Source organism: Eucalyptus grandis, chromosome 11 (assembly GCF_016545825.1).
Source record: "Eucalyptus grandis isolate ANBG69807.140 chromosome 11, ASM1654582v1, whole genome shotgun sequence".
Taxonomy (NCBI): domain Eukaryota; kingdom Viridiplantae; phylum Streptophyta; class Magnoliopsida; order Myrtales; family Myrtaceae; genus Eucalyptus; species Eucalyptus grandis.
Genome location: NC_052622.1, coordinates 43,719,440 through 43,744,038, shown reverse-complemented (window position 1 = coordinate 43,744,038; position 24,599 = coordinate 43,719,440). Strand labels below are relative to the sequence as shown.

Sequence of the window (24,599 nt, the reverse complement as noted above, 5' to 3'; positions counted from 1 at the left end):
GCTTTTTGAAATGTATTTGATTTGAAATTGATTTATGAGACGGGTCTTGAAATTATTTGAAAATGTTTTATGAAAAGTATTTCTGGCGGATAAGTTGAGTTGCGAATCTTTTGGGGATATGTGAAATGAATTATGAATTTGGTTTGAGAACTATGGATGGTGTTGTTTTTTATTGATGTGGATGCTCAATATTGCTGTGAGCCCAGCGAGGGGCTTGTGGATATGCGCATACTATTCTAGGATATTCTTGTGGACCGAGCCATCGGCTAATAATAGGTGGAGACCTTGCCAAGGGGGGATCTTGGTCGCCTCGTCACTAGGCGTTGTATCGTGACCATGGTTTGATATTGAGCAATGGATTGGTCAATGGAGTGGACCATTGACATGTGATATGAGTTGGGTCGATGGAATGGACCATTGACGTGTAATTTGAGATTAGTTGATGGAATGGACCATCGATGTGTAATTTGAGATTAGTCGTTGGAATGGACCATCGACGTGTAATTTTATTTGATTATCAATGTGTGGTTTGATGAGATTAATCAATGGAATAGACCATTGATGCATGTTTTATGAGATTGACCAATGGATTAGACCATTGGCATTTGCTTATTATTATCTTGAATATTTTTGCTTTGAACATATTGTGTTAAAGTAAGAAAAGTTATATTTTGGCCTTGAAGGTTTGTTAAATTTCTGGGTTTGGTGTGGTATGAGATTAACCAATGGAATGGACCATTGGCGTGTGAATTAATGAGATTGATCAATGGATTAGACCATTGATGTTTATTTCGATGTTATTGTGAAATGATTATTTTTGCTATAAAAATAGCTATGTTGAAGCGTATGAAACTTATTCTTATTATTATATGTTTGTTATATCCTATATTTGGGTTAAAAGAGTTGTAGTTTGATTTTATAAATATGTATAGTGGGTGCTCGATCCGCTTAGAAGAGATGCACTATTCACTGAGCCGTGGTTGCTCACCCCTCTATTTTACAATGTTTTCCAGGTCCCTCGATTAACGATGAGTAGGTACGAGAGCGATATGGATGTGGGGACTTTTAAGAGTTAGATTTTGGGAGCTTTGAGGCTGTGTCCTTTGAGTGGAAGGACGGCGGTGTCATCCCCTATTCATGCTGTTTTGGGGTGTGACAGATGTCCTGTCATGGAATCTCTTTCAGACCCCTCATGTGCCTTTTCATTTGTGATGGGGGCTTTCGAACTTTAGTCTCAGGCGAAATCTTCACTGATTCGCTCGACAAACTTCAGTCCTGCAACTTTTTAGCTAAGTATTAGCAGCGATCTCCCCCAAATTCTACGAAGTACATTCGTTTCAAGTCCATCACGGAAGAAAACCTAACATCTGTTAGCCATGACCACCACGCTTAAAGAGAATCCTCCGTCTCTCCTCTCTCTCTCTCTCTCTCTCCCTCAGTCTTCAGTGTTTCTCATGACTATCACCGAAATGCCGTCACGACTTTGTACTCTCGATATAGCCGCACAAAACCCACACCGGCTATTCTCATGCAGCCCCACAAGCTTTGAGCACTTTAAATAGTGCTTGCATGGGCATGGGAACAAACACATGCCCAGACGCTACACACGCCACTTGGACTTTAAAAAGAGACTCCAACCACCCCACAAGCTCTCCTTAAATTCCCTCTCCCTTTCCCCCCTCTTCTTCTCTGCATTATGACACTTTGCTATACTCAGGAACCTGTACTACTCTTGTGCACATTTCCCTCCTAATCCAACACCAAGAAACATGGCCTTGATCTCTGTTTTCTCTTCCCTCATCCATCCTCAGCTTCGCCCTATGGTCTCCAAAATGAGCCTCTTCGACGCGCTAATCTTCCTCGTACGTAACTCCCTCTCCGGCGAAAAGATGAGAGATGTGGTCGACGAGTGATCTGGCTTTTGATTTCTTACTGTTGTTTTGGGTGTTTCATGTAGGTGATACATGCGGTGGACAAGCTAGGATTATGGCACAGACTGCCGGTGTACATGGGGCTTGCCTACGTGGGGATGAGAAGGTACTTGCACCAGAGATATAATCTCATACACGTTGGTAGTGTTGACGGCAAGAAGTATGATACTCAGGCATTCAACTATCGGACGGCGGACGGAAGGTGCAACCACCCGAGCGACGATGTCGTGGGTAGTCGAGGAACATTTTTGGACGCAACATGCCTCCCTCCACTTCAACCTACGGGGTAAGCATGTATTATAGGTCTTCTGATTTACTCAGTTTATCAAATCAGAGAGGTTGAGTTTACGTTTATCTGTTTCTGCTTCTTAAAATCAGAAGTTTACATTACTTTAAAAAGAACAGGCAACTGATAAAACTGTCCTTAATGCTCATTTGCGACGGCTTACTAGTCGTCGCCTGTGTCACCTGTATACTTTCTTAATTGGAGCTACTGACGGTCCAGCGAGCCGGTTGACACCAGTGACTGCTATCGGAGCCATCCCTAAAAGCCGCATTAGGGGCAGTTTTCCTGTCCCTAAACTCGCTTGAGAATAATATCCATAAAAGAGCTACTTTTTTTCTGTCATTTCCCGGTGGGGAGAGCAAAAACGTGCAAAGCTTTGATCATAGAAAGACACCAATTCGATGACAATTATTCTCTCTAGTGCAGGAAGATTTATTAAAATTTCAAGTTAAAGGATGAAAATTTTCTTTTTTTATTGAAAAAAACTAAAGTAAATTTTCTATCATATCGGAGAAGATGAAAATGCAACTTCAGAAAGTTACCCAACCACAAGCCATTAAAGAATTCCAGCAGTCTCTACTTTAGGTTTCTATCAATGGCCCACAGTCAAAATCTACATATGGACTGCCATGGCTGGTCAGAAAAAAAATTCCACTTCCCAAGGGCCTCATTCTCTTCATTTGGTTTACCATTAATTTACTCAACTCATTAAGTGGGAGGCAGGCTATGGCCCTGTCACACCGCCCATGTCCACGGATTAGATTTGTTCAGTTTCTGTCTGAAATGGCCTACAAATTTCATGAACTTGATTCTATCTCCGCTTGGACAACAGCTGTCCAGTCTTATCTGTCAATCGTAAAGATTATTGTCTTCTGATCGAATACCAAGTACAAGCATAGCCTGCAATACCAACAAAACTAATTTTGATTGTCTTCTTTTTCCACAGTTAATGGATCCACATCCATCTGTGGTGGCATCCAAGCTTTTGGCAAGAAAAGAGTTCATTGACAATGGGAAGCAATTCAACATGATAGCATGCTCATGGATACAGTTCATGATTCATGACTGGGTTGATCACATGGAGGAAACTGATCAGGTACTAGATACAACAAAAAAAAAGAAAAAGTCCCCATAGCCTCTGTATTACACAAGGCACAGCTTGATATTTTGTAGGAAAACAACCTCAGAATATTTTTGACAAACTCAAAATGGAGAAGTAGCCGAATGGATCCACCAGTTGGGTCATCGCATTGAAGACTGAATGATCAATAATATCTTCGGCAGGTTGAAATTGAAGCACCTGATGAAGTTGCAGAGAAGTGTCCATTGAAGTCATTCCGATTTAACAAGACCAAGAAAGTGTCAACTGGGTCATCTCATTTGAAGAATGGCTCTTTGAATATAAGGACCCCGTGGTGGTAAGTTCCTGCGAACAGTATTGTAATTACTCAGGACTACTAAACTTTAGGCAGCCATTCAAAAAACTCATGTCACTGAAAACAAGTCTTTGCAGCCATCTGATTCATGATCCTTTTACGAGTTGAATGCAGAAAAAGATGGTGAAGAAAGATTTGGAAAAAAGATTAAGAAGCAATGTTGTAGACAATATTTCAACCTCGCTGAGCCATAAGACTTGGAATTCCCTGCTTTTTGCCTTCACCACCTGAACAAACAGAGAACTATGAACTTTCGTTATGCTGTCACCAGACAGATGTCCATATTTGTTCTCAGTTTGTTCTTAGATGCTGGAGAGTTCCTCAATAAAATGGAATGTGGCCTGGGTAGAATAGTACTCTGAGGAAACTATGGAAACTACATACAGATATTCCAAAATTTCGTTTATATGCGCTAAAATTTGCTTACATGTAGGGTTTCATCTAAAATTGATGTCACTATGAAGTCTAGTACTTCCAGTAAGGCAACTAAGCCAATGACTTAAGGTGTGATTTCATCTCAAAAGAAAAAAAGGTGGCTATCTGAGTAATGATTAGCTGATCTTAGTCAAAACCTCACCAGTTAACTTGTTACTGCTCTAAGAGTTTTCTCGAAGAATTGACATGAAGATGTGAATTTCATCAATGAGTTGTACATTGTAAACTGCTTAGGGATGGAAGCGTGATATATGGAAATGACGATAATGGCGAGAGAAGAGTGAGGACCTTCAAAGATGGGAAGCTAAAGATTTCGGGAGATGGCCTCCTCGAACACGACGAGAAAGGGATTCCTATTTCAGGCGACGTCAGGAATAGCTGGGCTGGCTTTTCACTCTTGCAGGCCTTATTCGTCAAAGAACACAACACTGTCTGCGATATGCTTAAAGTAAGGCCTCCCTTCTCTTCCACCAATCCAATGAAAAGAACTTCCTTATTAAACAATGCTGATCCCTAGTTTTCGATCGCAATGATCTGGTGAAATGTCCATGAACTCCTGATATTGTTGTTTCCAAATTCTTCAAGTCTATAAGGGCCGACACTTCTCTCGTCATTGTTATTTGCTTGGACGAAAAGTTAGCTCTGAATACAACTGCACATCTTTTACCTGAGGAACTATTATAGAACAAAGAAGCCTGACATCTTTGATCATCGTCAGAACCATATCTCATATAATTACCCTGGCTTCATGCGTGCTATCCTTAGGGTTGAGCGGTATCAACATAACATTTCATTGAAAAAATTGCCGGCACTCATATACCAAAGAAACTACAAGGATAGCTAATATTATGTACTTGTATGTGTGTCAGAAATATTATCCAGATCTTGATGATGAGAAGCTCTATCGCTATGCCAGATTGGTAACTTCAGCTGTAATTGCCAAAATCCACACTATTGACTGGACTGTGGAGCTCCTGAAGACTGACACTCTTCTTGCTGGAATGAGGATAAACTGGTAATAAAGAGAGAAAAATGGATCTGATGATGAACGACTGGGGATTTACTAGTAGTTGTTCTAAAACTTACGCATAATTCTGTGATAATGCCGTACTTACTACTTACCACTATCATGCCTGGTTCAGGTACGGATTTCTGGGGAAGAAATTTAAGGATATGTTCGGACATATATGCAGTCCGATATTGAGTGGATTAGTAGGTCTCAAAAGGCCGAGAGATCATGGAGTTCCATACTCACTCTCTGAGGAGTTTGTCAGCGTCTATAGGATGCATTCACTCCTCCCGGATAAACTCATCCTGAGGGACGTCAACTCAACTATCCTGGAACACAAATGTCTGCCCGTTGCAGAAGAGTAAGCATCTTACCATACCATTTGCATCTAATTTCACTTTCTTCATGTTTGCTGTTACTGCCAAACTAAGGTCGCACTGACAAAAGCAAAGAACTTCGATCTCATGAAATAACAGATATATTGTCTTCTTCGGGAAATGGCTTTCAATTTTACTTCTAGAGGGACTACAGTCACTAATTGTTCTAGGAAAATTACTAGGATTCCGATGCGGGAAGTGGTGGGACGACAAGGGCAGAGAAGACTCTCGAAGATTGGAATGGAGCAGATGATGGTGTCACTAGGTCATCAGGCATGTGGGGCTCTCTCATTGTGGAATTATCCATCTTGGATGAGAAACCTCGTTCCTCAAGATGTCGATGGCAAAGATAGACCCGACTCAATCGACATGGCAGCTTTAGAAAGTAACATGACTACTCACCTCATTTCTTTCGCACTGCTATATCAACGTGACTGCACTCGAACTGACGCTCGCATATTGGGCCAGTTTACAGAGACAGGGAGAGAGGTATCGCGCGGTACAACGAGTTCAGAAGAAACGTGCTGATGATCCCAATCACCCGCTGGGAAGATTTGACTGATGATAAGCAAGTTATTCGAGCCTTGCGAGAAGTCTATGGAGACGATGTGGAGAAGCTTGACCTGTTGGTGGGTTTGCACGCAGAGAAGAAGATCAAGGGCTTTGCCATAAGTGAAACTGCTTTCTTCATCTTTCTACTGATTGCATCCAGGTACCTCTCATATCCCCAACCCAATTAGGATACCCTGGAAGTGTTGACCCTTAATTCCATAACGTCCTGGCTGTGCCTTCTAACTTCTTGAACCCTCGTTCTTGATAAAAAATTTTCCAGGCGGCTAGAAGCCGACCGGTTCTTTACAACCAACTTCAACACACAGACATACACAGAGAAAGGCCTGGAATGGGTAAACAGGACGGAGACATTGAAGGACGTCATAGATCGTCACTTCCCCGATATGACGAGGAAGTATATGAGATGTTCAAGCGCATTCGCTGTATGGGATTCACAGCCAACGCCAACCTCACACATACCCCTCTATTTGCGTCATGCGCCTTAAGATGTACTCCTTCCCTCCCTTTCGATGAGCTTCAATTTTTCATACATGAGTCTGTACACGTGGTCATTGCCATAGTATAGGTGAAGCTGTAGGGTCTGGATCATATGGGAGCTTTGACTCCTCTTGAGCTAAGCAACCGCCGATGATTCTATGATGAGAATGAATTATCACATATAGGCCTGCAAATCTATAAAATCTATAAAATCTTTTCTACTTTATATGAGCTCAATCTCCACAACGGAGCTAAATCTGAATATCTAGTATTCGTAGGTATATGCAATCAATAACTCTATTTCATAATGCTTTAGACGCAACGAATTGCTTTAAATAAAATTTCGGCAGTACAATACTGCTAGGAGAGGTAAATTTGTTGTAACACGACAACCATAGAGTCATAAGAACTCAATAAGGGTAAGCGGTTCCGGATTCTATTAAGGTTTCACCTAGAACCTGAAAACTATCATAGAATTCTCATTTTTTGGTACTGGAAAGTTACTTTGCATATCTTAAAATCTAAAACCCAAAATCTATCCTATCATAGGTTCTAAGGTTTAGAAAAATATCGACCTTTTTTTGTCATTTTTAATTAAGCAAAATGAAAGTGAACACTTCCACAAAAACAAAAGTTTATCATTTGTCAGTAGCAACAGTTCATAAAAAAGGAACACATTAAATAAAACAAACTAACAATAAACAGTTAGGTGAATATCTTGAAATACAAGCGCTGCAAAGAATATGCTATATTTAGATCTTGATGATGGGATAGAAGTGCCGACATTGCAACCGCTACCTTCTCTAATTTGTTTCCAAGTAATTTCCATGGATAAGTTTCTAGTTGTGTGAGCACAAGTTGAAAATCCGGGTCATAAATTCTTCGGTGTCTTCACAAGTTACTCATAACTTTTCATCATATTGTTTTCAAAAACAATGATCTCCAACAGAATCTCAGTCCAGCAGAGAAGGACAATCATCTAAGAAAGAGCACAACTTCTAAGAAAGACACGATGTGTTTCTGAGATCACAATCCCACAAATGCTAAACTCAATTAAGTAAAACAAGTAACGACAATATACATCTCTTCAGCTTGACCATTATAAGTCTGGAATAAATCAATCTGAGAGTTTTCTTGACTTCTCTTTCTATTACAAAGACCATTTGAAAGCCAATCGCCCATTAAACTCCTGACATGCTCCAAAGCATTTTCACCACATAACTATTATGTACTGGGTGCCTCAGCCTCATGCACATGCATGTTCATATACATCATACAGATACACTAGACGATATAAATGTTCATTTCCCATTCTAGGATTTCTTAGGTTCTCTGTTTCCCAGTCCATTTCCCAGGAACCAAACCAGAAACCGAAGGTTCCTAAAAATGGGGAAATAGGAACTGAAAGGTCTCACTAGAACATAAAACTGGTCCAGTTCTCCAGTTCCCGGCTGTACCCTGGAACCATACATCCCTAACTGAAGCCCAGCAATAAAATCACCTTAACTTGATAAAACCCCCAAGCAATAAACAGTAGAATACAGTAAAACTTGAAAAACATTCCCACAATAAAAATCTCGAGGAGAAAAGGAGGAGAAGAGAAAATACAGCAAAGATTTATCTGCTAACACTTACAAACACAAGCCTCAATGATGAAAAAACCTCTCTTAAAAGATAAGAGGCAGTGACTCCTGCAGCTCGGACTCTAATGGTTGAAGCAGCCAAAAAAACAGCCTTCAAAAGAAACAACAATTAACTTAGATGAAACCCACCAGGCCACACCAGCATAAGATGAGAATAAAATTCTGCTCCGCCACTACTGTCATGATTCTTGAGACCCCACAGTAGCAGAAGAATTTGAAGCTGCAATATTAAGACTTAAAAGCTTGCAGCTTCCTTTGTGAAAAATGCAGAAAGCTATACCTCCCACTTCTTACAGCAAATCTACCCTCAAGTAGATGCGATTTCTGAAACTTCACATAATCTCCTCAAGATCACTGTCTGTTTATCTTCCAGACACGAATGCACGCATCCTCACCAGAACTGACCACACTGAAGTCGTCGGTGAAAGCTAATCCATAAACCCCACCCAAGTGAGCTCCTTTTATGGTTAGACGGTTAGATGCTGGCTTGTCAACTTCATAGATGATGACGCAAGTGTCAAGCGATCCAGTTGCTACTGTGCTGCTATCAGGGGACCAAGCCAAACAGTTGATGCGGGCTGTGTGGTACAACATATTCTTCAGCCTCACCTGCAAGAAGCTTGTTCATTAAATGAGGAAACCACATGTATTGGTTAGGGTAGGAAAAGGAAAGGTAAGACTTTTCCTTCTTGGGTGTGTCGTGATTGGTCTCATCAAATCAAGCATCTAAAAGTTTCTCATCACAACTGCAATGGGAAAGCAATAAAAACCATATCCCACAGGTTACTTCGAAGCAGTTTCTGCCCAAGTTATATATCTAGGTTTTGTTTGTTTACACATAAAAAATTAAGTTTTTCTACATTTTACATTCACTCCAAAAAATTTGAAAATGGTAAAATATTACAAATATATGACATCATATGTCAATACATATTTTCAAAGGTTTTAAATGTTTTGTGTCAGATTAAATCAAATTGTGATAGCTGCACAACTTTAAAATAAGAAAAAGTCACTTTTAAGCAGATTTATCCAGCCTTCAGTAACATAATCGTGTAGTCACCTTAACTGAATTATCAAAATGCAGCAAAAATGCCATCACAGCAATTTATTACCTCTCTTGAGGAACGATCCCAAACAACAGCCTCTCTGTTCAGATCCCCAGAAGCAAACATGGATAAATCAGGCGAGTAGTGTATGACACTAATAGCACCTCTGTGTTTCTCCAGAACAGCTTCCTCTGTTAATGTATCACCTGAAATAGAATATATGCGCAATTTTCCGTCCTGTGCGCCAATAATTGCTTCAGTTCCATCTGGTGCGACAGTTGATGCTGTCACAGCAAACCCAAGATTGATGGTTGACACAATTTTTGCACCGCGGAGCAAGACAACTCCAGTATCGGTTGAAACCAAAGCAAATTCAGGACACTGAAGAGCAAGACTCAAGTCCTTGGGTTGACAGCCAATGTCAATGAATTCTGCATCTCCACTGCCAGAAACTCTGCATACCTGGTCACATAAAACAAAATAAAGGAGAATCAAAGAGAGTCACAGGCAGCAAGCAATGCTTCCCCATGCTCAGTTGTTTGTGGGCATATCCTATTTAACAAACCAATACCACCACCGCCACCAAGCTGATTCCACTTAGCAGATACTTACAAGCTCACAAAGACTAATTTTCATGAGAAAGCAGGTTAACAAAATGGGCATAGGAAAAATCAATAGAACTTGTCTCAAGATACTAGAAAGCAAGAAAGACAAAACTCATCACCTTAAAAACCAGCTGCTCTACCAAAGGAGCCAGTTCCATAGAAGCAAATTTTAAAATGATTAAAAAACAGATAAAGAGTGAAAAGGCTTCATCTCATAACTAGTCATCAAATGCTAGGCCTCATAATTTCTAGATCAGGCACAATACACCTGGAAAATTCTGTGAAATTACAGGTTGATGGGCACAACCACTGCACGTCCATCCACCAGAATTTGGCACCTCACTTCTACATATCTTGCCTAACCATTATGCAGCCAATACACTTATAAATTGATAAAGAGGAAAAGGAAAAAAAAAATGATAAATTTCTTTACAATCTTTTACATACGTAAATCATTCTAATACAGTTTTTATGCTTGATTTTCTCTAGTCTTTCAAGACTTCGATCAACTATACGCATCTCAAAAACATAGCCCTAATAATAAACAACTTGTTGCAGGCAGCTTCCTCACCTTATTATCATATCCAGAGGTTACAATCTCCTCATCTACTGCAGCCAAACATTTGATTTGTGTAGACTCTTTCCTCTGTACTCTGCCACTAAATCCAATTCCTTGAATCCATTTTATTATAAGACCATCATAGCTGCTGGAGAGGATCACTTTTGGATCACCTTTGAGCACAGATAAGGAAGAGACGTTCTTCATGTGTCCAGAAAAAGAGACAGGTGCTTTATCAAGATCACCTGCTGTGTATATGCTGATTGTGCCACCAAGAGAGACAGTGACTAGGTGGTTGTTTTGCCAAAGACAACCGACTAACATATCATCAACCCCGCCTGAACCAGAAGAAGTCAATGTTTTCCTCAGGTTACCACTGCCATCCTCAGAAATGTCCCATATCTTCGCTGACTTGTCAGCAGACACAGTTATAACCTAAACCACCAAACCATCGTTAACATAAAAGAAAACTACATGTAATTGCAGAAAAAAACCATTGTTTATATGATCACAAACACTCATATGCATCTAAGTATTAAAGTTCATTATTCGACATGTAGATCCGTTTAACGACCTCTACTACACTGCTTTTCTTACCCCCCTCCCCCAAAAAAAATAAAAAAATAAAAATAAAGATCTCTACACAATTGTAAAAGAGTTGACACAGATATGGTTATGAGAAAAGAAAGAAAACTAGCCACACAAACGGCCTTTCAGACATTCGAAAGCAACAATTTATCCTCCTGACATCTATGATCCAGGATCATCACACTTTACATGCTTTTTCTATTACATAGGGCATACTGGCTATTAGAATTCCATTGTATCTCTCCATATGCAACCCCCATTCTACTGAATTTAAGCGCCTACCTACTGCAAGTTAGTCCTGAGTCCAGGTTCCAACAGATTGACCGCAACAAGGAATGCAAATAAAAACTATGCTTGGAGATCTAACAATACCTGCTTACTATCAGGACTCCAACTGACAGCATAAATGCTACCTGTGTGACCACCATCAGATGACAGCTCTCCTATCTTCTCACCAGTCTTACCATCATAGATGATTCCCTTTTTATCAGAGCTCACGCTAATGAACCTATTGCCATCTGGAGAAAATCTCAAGCAGTTGACAAAGTTGGAATGATCCCTACAGAAATTGAAAACAGTCATGCATCAATAAGTATTAATTCAACTCTAGAATGCCCTCAGACCCAAAAAAAGGAAAAGGAAAAAAAAAAAAAAAACTCTAGAATGCTCATGCAACTCTTCATAGCCAAAATCCAACTATGCATTATACCAGCAGAAGGCATAAGCAACAATAAATTTATACATGATCCTCAGGAAAGAAGTTTCAGTCAAAATTTACCTATGCTGAACCAGTAAATCCATTTGAAAACAAACAAAATTCCATGGATTGAGAGTTCAACCAGTACAGAAAATTCAACCAATACAAAGGACTAGAGTTTACTGCACAAGTACAAATGAATGATCACAATGGGGAACCACTAAGATCAATTTAAATCTAATCAAGCAAGACATCACCCAGATGACCTAAGTATAACAAACCTGCGAGACAGCTTGAATTTAAAAGGCGGTCCTTCATAAAAGTTCACCAAAAAATCCTCTCCACAAGTCACAATGCGAAAGGGCCGAGTTGGCTTAAAAGCACAGCTCAGAACTCGACGTGAATGGCCATCGAATTCTCCCACATTGGTGCCTGAGTCCCACCTAGACAAAAAAAGAAAATTTCCAACATTACACGATTATACGTAGGAAAAAGATTACCCAGACATCCATGTACATGCACAATATTGACATGCATAGCCATTCAATCAGATATTGACATAGTCTGCTTTCTAGAGTACACATAACTTGGTCTACCAAGTTTTCTGCTCTTTATGCCAAGGGCTGAAATAAACCACATCTAATTGTTCTGCATCTCACCTTCATTTAAAATTACAATTTGTCCACTCCACCAGGATCAGTAGAGAAGTGACTAGGATGAAAAAGAACTTGTGCCTTATGATGCATTCGTTTCACGGAAAACGAGCGGAAAACGAATGATTTAGAAAACATTTTCCAAAATATGGTCACTTGAATCACTGACAATATTGAATGAACAAAAAACATAAATGGTTGTCAATGATTTTCATTGGCTAATTATTTTGAGTGATAGAAGTTCCTTTTTTTTGGAAAATATTTTCCAAATCATTCATTTTCCACAAAACGAATTGACTGCTAGACTAATTCTGACGGCCTACAAAATCAACCGAGCTCAAGAAAGACTGAAGGGAAAAAGAACGCATTCCATCAAATAAATTTTCCAAACATGATCGACTCGATCAATCTATAACCTAAGATTTCCCTTCCACATGTTGCTAAGGTCCAAGAGCCCCACAATCTCCTACATTTTCCTATGAAGAACGCGGAACAACAAAACATCTGCGAAATCAATAACAATTAAGAACCATACGCCAAACCCCACCAAAAAAAAAAAAAAAAGGCAACAATTAAAAAAAGGAGGGGAAGAAAACAGCGAAAAGCGAGACTCACATAAACGCGCGGACGAGCGATTTGCCCTTCCCATCGCCGGAAGCCACGATCCTGAGGCCGTCGGGGGACCACTGGAGATCGTCGATCCGGCCGGACAGGACCTTGAACTCCTTCTTGAGGACGTGGTCGTTGTAGGCGCCCCAGATGCGGACGGCGCCGGAGGAGTCGGCGGAGGCGACCCACTCGCCGTTGGGGGAGAAGCGGGCGACGGTGGCGGGGTAGGCGTGCTCGGCGTAGACGGAGATGTCGAGCGGGTTGTCGAGGTTGAGGATGACGACGGATCGGCCGTTGGTGTAGAGGACGGAGTTGGACCCGGGCTTCGGGTTGCCGGCGATGAGGATCCCGCGGCCGCGCTCCGTCGAGGGCATGCACGCGTAGGTCTCCGCCAGCTGCGTCATCTTCTAGAGAGAGAAACAAGAGAGAGAGAGAGAGAGAGAGAGAAATTAGGGCATGTACAGATGCAGAGATGAAAGGGGAAAGGGGAAGAAGGAGATGAGATCTGGCTAGAGAGAGAAAAGAAAGAGAGAGGGAATTTTGAAAGGCGTGGGATTTTATATTTTCGGGTTGAGAGAAAGGCCAAAAAAGGGGGTGGGGAGTGCGTGGCAACTAGTAACTGCCCGCCTGCTGTGACGTGACGTGGATTTCGGGATTTTCTTTTTGACACTTTCTGGGGGTTGTAATTGGCTGTCGGAAAAAATAAAAATAAAATAAAATTTGGCTGTCGGGCCTTCCGACCTCCTACCCAAAAAAAAAAAAAAAGTTGTCGGGTCGGATCTTGGACCTAACCCGCAAACTCCCGATTTTTCCCAATAAACGAATAATGATCGTGTAATGCGAAAGAAATGAATATTATGAAAAATCTCAAATTGCATTTGTGAAAATTTATCATAAATTAATTTATCTTCTGATATATTTCATTAAATTTTATATTCAAATAATTAAGTTAAATTATATGAAACAATTGATAAGTTTACCGGTTTTGAGTTATACCCTCAATTTATCGTAAGTGTATCTATTTGTAATTTTTCGTGGAACGAGTCAATTTGAGATGTTTAGTGATCAAAAAATCAATTTATGAAAAATTTATCATACGTGTACCAATTTTAGATTTTTTATGGTATTAATCTAATGTTAATTTAAAAGAGTCTAATATGTCTCGTCTTATTTTTTAAAATCTATATAGACTCCAAAACTTAAATCCAATTCCTATTTTAAATCCACCACGATTTTTTTTTTTTTTCCTTTATGTTGGGAAAACATATTGAAGATGATTAGTCATAGTATGCGAATCAATATATGCATTTGCGGACAAAATATCTTTACATAACAACAAGATGTTTGTGCTAATGAAAAGCTTTGTTTCCATAGACAACAAGATATTGGGTGGATTCAACATGTCACAATCGGAATGATTTTTGGATTTTGATAAACAAGTTAGGAAATCCCTACTAAAGAAACCACAAATGCACAAATGAAGATAATCTTCATCAATCAATCCATAATTATTGTACGATGTAGATCTTAAACAATAAAAGAGCTCATCGCAACATTATAGAGCCACAAGTTCGACTATGACGAGAAACAACAAAATCGATTAGGTAAATCAACTGGCAAATGCCAAATCTAGTAAGAGATAGGAAATGTGATAGTTCACCTTGGCAATTCTAAAAAGTATAGTGTTTCGACTCTCTTTTTTATTTCTTTTCCTTATTATTCCCTTCCACCATTCTTTAATAATTTTTTTATTAAATAATAAACTATATTAATCCACTTAAAATATGTAATAAAGACAGAGTTGAAGCACTGTGCGTGTGCGTATATAATGTCATGGAATAGAAATAAATTCAAATATATTAATAAAAATAAGAATAATCAAAAAACGAAAATTGTTGTTAATTTTTTGTTATTTTGGATTTTCTTTTATTTATTAGAATTCAAATGTTATTTATATTTAACTAATTTTTTAAAATTTTATCAACATAAGAATATTTGAGAAAAACAACTTTTATATAATGAATAAACTTATCCACTTTTGTTCCACCTTTCTACTAAAATATCTTTATCCATATTATATATTTCTTATTTATGACTTTATCTTATCTTGAATATGAACTGAATACAGAAGGATAATTAAATTTCATGTTGGCTACAAATGTAAATGTAGAGAATATGCTCTTGAAATATTTGTACATGGAGAAAATGAAGAGTCATGCTTCATATTAAAAGGAGATGAGAGCACCTTTAATGGAAGCTCTTCTTCTCTCCAGCCGACCACGTTCAGAGCATCATTCTTGTGCCATGGACAAATTCAGAGGATTTAACCCTTTAGATCACGAATTCCATTCACATCCTTAAGTGCCAGATATTATTGACCAACGTGGAAATCATAATCCAACTCAAAAGAGGAAAATTGGATTATGATATTAATAATGACGATATTATTCTTAAAAACGATCATTGAATTATTGTAGCATGTTCTAATGCATAAAATATGGGAATTTAATTTATTGCCAGCTAAGGCCATATTGCAGGTACTACCACCTTAAAAAGAAGAACCCACTTTTATCTAGGGTGTGTAAAAGAACCAGGAGTCGCCCAAACAGCCTAGAATCGGACCGGAACTATCCGGAACCGGTGGTTCTTAAGAGAACCGATTCAGTTCCCGCTCCAATTTATAAGAACTAATGGGTACTGGTTCGGTTCCCGATTCCATGGGCGGATCTGCCCCCCGGACCGAACCAGTTATATTATAATAATATATTAATTTTTAATATTAAAAAAATTCAAAATTAGCAAATTTAAAATTTATGGCTCCAATCACCATCTTGTCTCAATTCACTACTCTCCTACTCCATATCGTTTCTCTCAGTTCAAAATCTCCCCGAGCTTCCTCTTCCTCTCTAATTCACCTTCGGATCTACTCATCTCCCTTTGAGTTATAGTCCAAATTTGGTGAAACAGTGAGTTAATTCTCTTCCCCTCCCTTGAACTTGAAGTCTCTCTCCACGTCGTCGCCACCTCCACATTCACTGTCACTATTGTTCTCTTCATTGTTGGGCTCGTCCCGCTTCTACCTCCCCTCTTCCTCCTCCTCCTCCTCAAGCTTCTCCCCATCATCCTCATCTTCGAGGACGGGTGAACTCTAGGTCTAAGAATGGCTCATCGTCCTTGTTGTCCTCCTCATTGTCGGTCTCAAGGAAGGAGTGGGAGATGACGGAGGTGGTGGCCAAGATGGTGGTGGTGGCTAAGACGGAAGCGGAGCGAGGGTTGCAACTGGTTGAAGGCGAAAATGGGAAGGCGTGGAGGTTGGACCGGTTTTATGGATTCACCCGGAAACTGGACCAGACCGGTGGTCTGAGTCCTAGGTGAATCCATGTAACTAGCGGACGGTTCTCGGTTATAAATATTCGGAACCAGTTCTTAGTAGGCGGTTCCCGTTTCTAAATCGGGAACTGTCTGTCCAAATCATGCACACCTCTATTTTTATCCATATGTAAAAGAAATCCTTACTTGAGGTCCATTCCGTTCCAAACTTTTTTTCGTCTAAAAATAATCCACAACTTTTACTCTAGTCCAAACCTATCATTGTGTCCAAAAATCACCACCGATTTTTTCAAAATTATCAATATTAAGAGGTTTTGATAATGAACCTCTAACTAACTCCGATAGTAGTAACTTTGAAGAAATTAGTGGCGAGCTTTGGCGCCTTGGTCGATCGTTGACTTAGAATCGGATGGTAAATGACCAAATCTGCAATGGGATCATAGGTTGCCTTAAAAGCGGGAAGCCTAACGGTAAAGCATTTAAAGCGTATTTGAGGGGAAATCCACGGAGATCACCCTACTGAATGCCTCGACTTATAAGTACGGTGCTTTGTACAGTGTAATTTGATACACATCTCCATAATGTCGTGTGTACTTTTTCGGGCTACCCGAAATCGGATCAGCTAGTTTCGCGCCAACTTTCGCGCGAATTTGAACTGTGTTTCGCCCAATTTTCGCGCGAATTCAGAGTTGTGTTTCGTGCCAAATCCATTCTCACGAGTCCAGAACTACATGGTTGCTCCCCGGTGGATTGAATTTGCTTGGTGCATGTCGGGAATTCAAAAAGCTTTCCTGCTTGAAACGGGAACGACGATACTGGAATTCCCGGCTGGACCAGGCAAATCCAATCCTTCCGGGGAAACTTGCTCATCTGCACGAGAACTCAAGAGTTCCAACTGCCTCACGGTGAGCCGGATCAGCTCATCGGACCAAATCACCGATGAGATTCCACCGTTAAATCCCAGCAGTCTGATCATGGATCTGGCTGTCGACAAGCTAGTTCCTTTGATATAAATCTTTCTGAGAGGTGCGCCCATAAATCGCAACGTAAGATGAAGAAAAGGGATTAACTTTGAAAATCAACTGATTTATCAATCCATCTGTACAAGGGCTCCAACAAATTGTCATTAGGAAACTACTATACATGACAGCCTAAGCGTGTTGATACATGGTATTCTCACGCAAAACTCTCTATCTGAATATCAAAACACTTCCTTCTCCATCAGTCACAGCGCTGCAAAACAAAATGGCACAATTTAGAGCTCAATAACAAAACCGGCCAGCGTTTCACAGACTAGGAGAGAGTTTCCACTTGATGCTAGAATGCTGAATGAAAGTGTTAAACGGGACAAAGTTATAATTTCTAGGTATACCTGCACAAAAAGGGATCGTGAACTGTGTGACAAATGTTGAGCATTCTTCTTCGGCAATAACCACCGGATACAAGCTGCATCGGCAATCCCTTTCTTGAATGGAGTTGAAGTCATCAAGCATGGAGAGCCTTGACCTTTTGAGACAACCCATCAATAGCCTCGTCATTTACTTCAGCCTCCTCATGCTGTCAATGAAAAGGAATGAGTTATAGGAGTAGAAGATAGGAACTGAGAGAAACCATCTCCGTAGGTAAGTCAGCGGATTACAGTCATGGCGTATCCAAAAGTACATGCAAACAAATCCAACGAGAAATGGTGCAAGATTTGAGTCCTTGAATTACTAAAGCAAACTGATAAGCCATGAAAGTGTCAAAGAAATCATTTAAGGTTGTGCAATAATTATCTTAACAGATTAACAAGCAAAGACGTCGCCTCTTAAATGTTCTGAAAAACAGGAGAGAAAGAAAAATCCCATTGCACTGTTCCTCATGCTCAAAATTTAATTAACTTTGTCATCTTTGCATTACTACTAAAGACAGCACAGCAAACCATCATCATTGTCCAACCGAAAAATATAACACTTGTCAAAACATGTACAACGAATCAAATTGTAAGTAACACACCTTGGTTTCTCTTCCCTTAACGCCAATGCACTTGGAAGCACTTATGCTAGCGCTCTTCAATAAGTAACGTGTACTATTCGGTTGGTTGGGCTCATGTTGCGCATCTGAGTTTGGATTCCCCAAATTATTAGACTGCTGCGCTGCGTTTGGAGGGCTGGTGGCAACAGAGGCACCTGGCTTCTCACCATCATCGTTAGGTTCGTGAACTCTCTCCCTAATGGAAAAAGTGTCAAGAGTAAATAACAAGCACGGATGGATTTAAAGCACATCACAAAGATATCCATTCTCACTCTTACATCTAGAAACATCATAGCTTATGCATAATTTAACATACCTCGGCAAGGAAGAATTTTGCCTTAGGACTGGAATGCTTCTTTCACCTTTACCATAGTGCTCCTCCAGATGGGCAAACTGTCGCTTGAATCGATCAACACCACTGACACAAGGCAAAGCGATTGATGACACTTCACCCATTACCAGGAGAACATGTTTAAACATTTTTAACGATAGCTAGACAGAAGTACCCCATACTTTTCAATGTCCTATGAACAAACTCATCAGTTTATGTGTGATACATTCAACCAGGAATAATCCAATGTTTTCTTCTATGAAACTTCACTCAGATTTACAGGTTTAGAAGCCATTCTACTACCTCCCTTCTTTTTCTTTCTAGTGAAAGTGCAAGCAGAGAAAAATGGTAGAATATCCAGAAAGTGCAAACAGGTTGGCAAATAATTGGTACAACACAATAAATGTAAGCTCTTCTCTAAATACCAATTTGGGTTCTGTTTAAGTATACTTAGTGACATTAGGACTTAGTTAGCAGCTGTCATAAACAAGATAATTCGGGTTTTGGGAGTCTCTCTCTCTATAAACAGAGCCATAAAATGTACTCTTTCTATCAAGTCATCGAGTAAAGGTGTGGTCTTGAATTATTTATTTATCTCTCTACCTCTCTTGAAAATCCTAGAATATTTGCAAGTTCAAATAGTTGAGATATCAGGCAGACCTTGGGTACATGAAGCTTATTTGATCTCCTCCACGAAGATACTCCTGGAGCATCTTAGGATGATACTCTAATATCTGTACAACTCAAGATAACAGATAGTTAGCAATAATGACAAAAGCTATGAGATGTGAGGAAACATTTATTTTTAAAAAATAATACCTCACGGTAAATTAACTCTCTGACATCATCTTTCGTTAGTTTTCTTCTCTCAAACTCAAACTCAAGTTTTGAGATGGGTTGAGCAGATGGTTCGCGTTCCAAATTGGCCAAACCATGAAAATACGGATCAGCTAGTGCCTGCAAACATAGGTATTATTGATACCATGAGTATATATACTCAACAACAAAGACAGGTAACTTTTCAGAGGAGTTAAATGGATATGTAACTTCACATTTCTACAACCTCTTCAGCAGTTGGACGATCTTTAGGGTCAAATGCAAGAAGGCGCTCCAGCAGGCGAAGAGCAAGTGGATCTGCATTAGGGAACTTTTGCTTGAAAGGAACAGGTTGTTTCTTCCGCATGTTACTAAGGTACCTTCTAGCCTTTTCATTACGAATCTGCCAATTATGGGAAAAATTATTTCAAAGGGGATACACCTAGAACAAAAATGATTACCTCAATAAACACAATATTAGAACAGTATGACATATGCCAAAATTGTGGTATCCATACTGCACAGTTGCTCATGTATGTGTATATGTGAATGTTGGGATACAAAGAACGTGTAAGCATCTTGTACAAATGAATTTCATAACAATAATATTAATTTGTCTAAAGTTGACAGATGTTCATCATGAATAGCAACTAACCCTTGCAATGGCTTCAGGAGGAGGAGTGCCAAGCAAATCAGTCATCAGATCCAGTTGATGCACCACATTTTTCCCAGGAAATAGCGGTTTTCCTGTGAGCATTTCCGCAAATATGCATCCAATGCTCCAAATATCAATCGCAGGGGTGTACTGAAAATCGTAACATAAAGTGGATTCTATCAGCATGTCTAAGCGGGAACTACTAGCATGACATCTTTTCAGAAAACAGTCACTCAACTCAGCTGACTTCCATAAAGTTTCCCATGCATACTTCACAAGAGTGTAACAGCTCACTAATACGAATGAGAACAACATGCAATAACCGTGTCCGTTGGCAGGCACACTGTCTGTTACAGCTTCTTTCATTACTCCTATAATCTATGCATACATGGAACGGGCTAGAGAAATGCCCCCTCAATGTCAATGTCAGAATTAAGACTCTTCCACCATCGCTGCACACAGCCAGAGACATAAAAGATGGAGGAATTATGACAACAAGCATAAGATAACAAAGAAGACACAAAACCTAAAATTGATTGTCTTTAGATGAAACAAAGGTGTAGGGTGAGTAAAACACAAAATGCGTGGATGTAGCTTGCATAACATAATTGGAGATAGTGTACCAACAAAAATTCAGCAGGAGGCAAAGGCACCAGGCTTATACAAAGAGAGAAACAGCTCCAGTGAAAAATATTTACCCGCTTTTGCAGGGTTAGGCAGAACAAAGAAATCTTTTAAAGTGAAACAGCTTGCACATCACAAAGTAACTAACTGTGAATGCTTTTAACGGTGCACATCCCCCACTAATCGAGAAAGGATCAATACTCTCTGCATTATGGCTCAAATATATAGTAGGGGTAAGTCGCAGCCATCATGCAGTAAATGTCCAGAAAAAATATATTGAACAAACAGGAGGATGGACATGAAAGCCAGAAAATTATCCATGGTGAGAGCATTCAACAGTTATTGGGGAAGAGGACCATGTTGCCTCTGCTACCAACAAAAACTAGAGATAATCAACGTATAATCCAGCTTACTTTGGAGAAGAAAGAACCACAGAGTTCCGGAGCTCGATACCACCGAGTTGCAACATAATCCTGTGACATAACATAAGTTTAGCTGGGATATGCCATTGTGGATGACATGGTCAAAGTATCAGAACTCATGGAGGGAGATCTGCAGGAAGATACTTAACAGTCCAGAATATAGCTGATGGAGCATCGTTGAAGGATACACGGGCAAGCCCAAAATCGCATATCTTTAATTTGCAATCAGCATTAGCAAGAATATTTTTCGGTTTCAAATCTCTATGGAAAACATTAGCTGCAAAGGATCAATTCACAACAGTAAGTTCCTGGTGAAGGCATTAAAAGCGAAATGAACTTATGAAAATTTACCCACCGGCATGAATATACTTTAGACCACGAAGAAGCTGGTACAAGAAAAATTGATAGTGCTCAGGGGTAAGATCATCATTCGCCTTAATAACTTGGTGAAGATCTGATTCCATCAGCTCGAATATAACATATATGTCCCTGAATTCCCGCCGCGAGGGAGGAAGCATGATATGCTTGATTTCCACAACATCTGGATGGCGAAGCAGCCGAAGGAGCTTTATTTCTCTGAGAATGCGAGTGGCATCAGAAACGTGCTCAAAAACATCATTGATTTTCTTGATTGCAACTCTTTCTCCAGTGTGGGTATCAATAGCAGAACCAACCACACCATAACTTCCTTTCCCAATTACTTCTTGAATTTGATATTGACTAGCTTCACCATACTCTGTAAAAAAATCTGCTTCAGGAGTTCCCTGCATAAAATTACCAGTCATCACCTAATCTACAATGAATAGAGCAAGGCACAGGAAAAATGAAGCATATCATCAGATTCGGTTTTGCCAGCAGCTCCACCATGAGAATTAGTCAATTCTCCGCATTAGCTCACAACCAAAGATGTATCGGAACTAAATGATGCCGAATTGCTGATGTGACAATGATACCGTGTTGTCCAGCCTCTGAACAATGAATAAAGAGAGAACCTGTAAAAGTTACCCCATCTATCGCCCAGACATGGGAGGTCTATTCTACTTATACAAATTTATAAAGCTACTCCACCAAATAATAATGACAAACACTGAATCAGCAAAATTCCAAACAACCCACAATCCTTTCCTCTAGTTCTCTGCAATGTATGCAGCACCAAGTTCAGAGAAAGCACTGTGTGAGAATCTTTCTTCCCCCCCCAATCCACCATTCACTCACCAAAAGAACATCAAAGACTAAACCAGATCATAACCAACGAGCAAAAAGCAAGGAAAACGATGGATCGAATGATAACCCAGATCAGGATTAACAAAAGGGTCGAAAGAAGAATGTCCAAGCTGGAACCTTTTTGTGAGAATCGACAGCCATATTGAAGTGGGTCCGTTTAGGAACCTTGATCAGACACAATCCGGAGATGCCAAAATCCTCAACGACCGCGAGAATCTCCTTTTGTCCTCCCCCTTCGCTATCATCACCCGCACCATTCGGGGATCGAGCGTGAGATTCGCTCAAGGACACGTGACGCTCTCCGTAAAGGGGGCCGCGATAACCGTTGCCGCTATTTCGGTCGTGATGGTTGTGGCCGTTGCTCGGCACTGTCGTGGACGAGCGACGATTGAACCAGCGACGAACGCCGTCCACGAAATTGTTGCCCCTCATTTCGAAACGAACACGAATTGTGGATCACCAGCGCTTGACCTGCTATTGCTCCAACTTCTCGAGCGAGCTGTCGCGACATTATTGACGAAGATACGTGCACACAGAGAGAGAGAGAGAGAGAGAGAGAGAGAATGGAGTGACGTGGAGGGAATGTCATGTGTGCTGTCCTTTTACGATCTTCCCAAAATCGCCCCCGGTTATTGATACGCACCACCGCTGAAAAAGGAGCTTCCTTTCTCAAGGATCAAGGTGGATGGGATCATTATGATCAGCAGATAATCTTCGTTAAGAAGATGATCAGACAGTAATAAACCCTTTATAACGCCGAATGATTATCGTTCAAAATCACCACCAACAACCCAACCCAAGAATCCCGCTAGAAATAGAAAATATCACATTGTCTGAAGGATAGAAACTATGAGAAAAAGTCAAACTGAGAGATATCGATATGGATCGTCTGAATTTGTGCCCACTATTGGGTATGTACTTTGGAACTTGAGACCAAAACTCCAGATTCGAAGCCCACATTGTCGTCGTATTTTTTTATGAACATCAATTTCTTTGCCTTTCATCTTGATCCGTCACGCCCTACGAATCTGGCTTTCCTAAGACTCTTTCCTGCATTTCCCTTCAGATCTTCTCCCCTCAGCTTCACGGGCCGTAACGTGACGCCAGATGGGCTTCCCTCGCGTCTGCTGATGACAGATGTTGAGCCGCTTCTTCTTGCCACCGTATTGGCCATCGCAGGACGGATGCAAGACCAGTTCTTTGCGTCTGCTCGCGTTGGTCTTCTCCACAGGGCCGAGGAATGTGCTGGTTTGGGAGAGTGTAGGTGCCCTGAGGAGTGACAAGGAGCTGCCCTTGATCCGTTAATCTTTTGTAATGATGAGAGAGGAAGGCCTTGTGGCTGCGCACGGGAGTTCATGGTGTTGTGGTCTGATGTGTGAAGATATGGATTGCTCTGTTGAACCCCCTTCCTCATTCAGTGCTTCAATAGCTCGGTGCATCGTCTGCAAGCATCCCAGTTTAGTCATCTGATGGAAAAGTCAATCAAATTGCTTCGCATTAAGCCAGACCTACATCAGAACAGAAATTTCACTAGAAATCTACATGTCGCTGACTGAAACTAAGCTTGATTGTATTGATTCTATTCAGAAAAGATGCGATATCATTACCGGGGAATACGGTGGATGATCAGGAGTCTAGAAAAGTAGTGGACAGATGAATCGAAGATGAGAATCGATCAACTCGTTCCTGTGATTCAACAGAGGGCTTTTCTGGCTGGAGCTTGCAAGCTCAACAAGGGCATCTCTGAGCCTTTTCGTGAGCTCCTTGTAGAAATTTTCATAACTAGAGGTATCGGCCATGACCATGGGCTGGAATCATTTCTCATGAGGATCACCCATTCACAAATTCGCAGAGTCCAAACATACCTTTGCCGTTTGTTTTCGCAAAGAAGATGAAGATGGGAAGAACTCAGCTTGTAGGCCACTCACGAAAGGCCAAGCTTCATAAAGATTTGCAAGAGGCATTAAAGAGTACTTCTTTATTACCTTTTGCGGATAAAAAGAGGAAGGTCGAGTCCATATCTTTCTAGAGTCACGGTTTTTTCCGTTACATCGAAATGTAAAATATTATAAATCGAGATTCATTCTATTTCAATTCGATTACGGTAAATCGTGAAAAATCGTGAAAAACGATTGTCCATCGAAGATGGAAAAGGAAAGAACAAAAGACAACATATTTCCCCTTTTGCCAAATGAATTTTTCCCAAACGAAGTTTGGATAAGATGGGGCCCCTCCAGTATTACCACCTCGTCCTTGATCA

The 24,599-nt window shown here is 40.3% G+C and overlaps 3 protein-coding genes across 8 annotated transcripts; 1 reads left to right on the top strand and 2 right to left on the bottom strand.

Moving 5' to 3' along the window:
- The first annotated feature begins 936 nt into the window (after positions 1–936).
- Positions 937–6,683, top strand: LOC104425827 (alpha-dioxygenase 2). The gene is made up of 10 exons (XM_018865245.2): positions 937–1,862; positions 1,958–2,217; positions 3,164–3,313; positions 3,502–3,635; positions 4,323–4,536; positions 4,958–5,103; positions 5,231–5,458; positions 5,657–5,859; positions 5,943–6,186; positions 6,307–6,683. Exons 2-10 carry the CDS (start codon positions 2,191–2,193, stop codon positions 6,530–6,532), a joined length of 1,572 nt encoding a protein of 523 aa, XP_018720790.2. The 5' UTR covers positions 937–1,862; positions 1,958–2,190; the 3' UTR covers positions 6,533–6,683.
- Positions 6,684–7,582: 899 nt separating this feature from the next.
- LOC104425828 (actin-interacting protein 1-2) lies at positions 7,583–13,455 on the bottom strand. Of its 2 annotated transcripts, XR_721738.3 has the most exons (7): positions 12,931–13,455; positions 11,944–12,105; positions 11,338–11,524; positions 10,390–10,812; positions 9,280–9,675; positions 8,448–8,776; positions 7,583–8,258 (listed from the first exon to the last, which is right to left on the bottom strand). XR_721738.3 is itself a non-coding variant. In XM_010038639.3 (6 exons), the coding sequence occupies exons 1-6, from the start codon at positions 13,326–13,328 to the stop codon at positions 8,519–8,521; spliced, it is 1,824 nt and encodes a 607-aa protein (XP_010036941.2). In that variant the 5' UTR covers positions 13,329–13,455; the 3' UTR covers positions 7,583–8,518. The 2 variants fall into 2 exon arrangements, 1 of the variants encoding a protein (XP_010036941.2); XM_010038639.3 differs by having other exon boundaries at positions 7,583–8,776.
- A 3,851-nt stretch (positions 13,456–17,306) lies between these two features.
- Positions 17,307–24,331, bottom strand: LOC104425831 (mitogen-activated protein kinase 9). 5 transcript variants are annotated; one of them, XM_039304083.1, is made up of 13 exons: positions 24,205–24,331; positions 22,457–23,781; positions 21,471–21,879; positions 21,265–21,392; positions 21,107–21,166; positions 20,070–20,219; positions 19,662–19,817; positions 19,418–19,555; positions 19,259–19,332; positions 18,584–18,685; positions 18,250–18,463; positions 17,627–17,811; positions 17,307–17,487 (listed from the first exon to the last, which is right to left on the bottom strand). In XM_039304083.1, the coding sequence occupies exons 2-12, from the start codon at positions 22,769–22,771 to the stop codon at positions 17,740–17,742; spliced, it is 1,818 nt and encodes a 605-aa protein (XP_039160017.1). In that variant the 5' UTR covers positions 22,772–23,781; positions 24,205–24,331; the 3' UTR covers positions 17,307–17,487; positions 17,627–17,739. The 5 variants fall into 5 exon arrangements, with proteins under 5 accessions (XP_039160017.1, XP_039160016.1, XP_010036943.2 ...); XM_039304082.1 differs by having other exon boundaries at positions 22,457–23,847; positions 23,947–24,292; XM_010038641.3 differs by having other exon boundaries at positions 23,947–24,292.
- Positions 24,332–24,599: the final 268 nt, after the last annotated feature.

Excerpts from the sequence above, each read along its gene's own strand:
- LOC104425827 (XM_018865245.2), top strand. The coding sequence starts at position 2,191 with ATGCCTCCCTCCACTTCAACCTACGGG. Across the intron at positions 2,218-3,163 it reads CCTCCACTTCAACCTACGGG|TTAATGGATCCACATCCATC; the intron begins GTAAGCATGTAT and ends CTTTTTCCACAG. Across the intron at positions 3,314-3,501 it reads ACATGGAGGAAACTGATCAG|GTTGAAATTGAAGCACCTGA; the intron begins GTACTAGATACA and ends TATCTTCGGCAG.
- LOC104425831 (XM_039304083.1), bottom strand. The coding sequence starts at position 22,771 with ATGAGGGGCAACAATTTCGTGGACGGCGTTCGTCGCTGGTTCAATCGT. Across the intron at positions 19,818-20,069 it reads CTCCTGAAGCCATTGCAAGG|ATTCGTAATGAAAAGGCTAG; the intron begins GTTAGTTGCTAT and ends CATAATTGGCAG. Across the intron at positions 17,812-18,249 it reads TTAAGGGAAGAGAAACCAAG|CATGAGGAGGCTGAAGTAAA; the intron begins GTGTGTTACTTA and ends TTTCATTGACAG.
- LOC104425828 (XM_010038639.3), bottom strand. The coding sequence starts at position 13,328 with ATGACGCAGCTGGCGGAGACCTACGCGTGCATGCCCTCGACGGAGCGC. Across the intron at positions 11,525-11,943 it reads AAATTCAAGCTGTCTCGCAG|GGATCATTCCAACTTTGTCA; the intron begins GTTTGTTATACT and ends CAATTTCTGTAG. Across the intron at positions 10,813-11,337 it reads GGAGTCCTGATAGTAAGCAG|GTTATAACTGTGTCTGCTGA; the intron begins GTATTGTTAGAT and ends TTGGTGGTTTAG.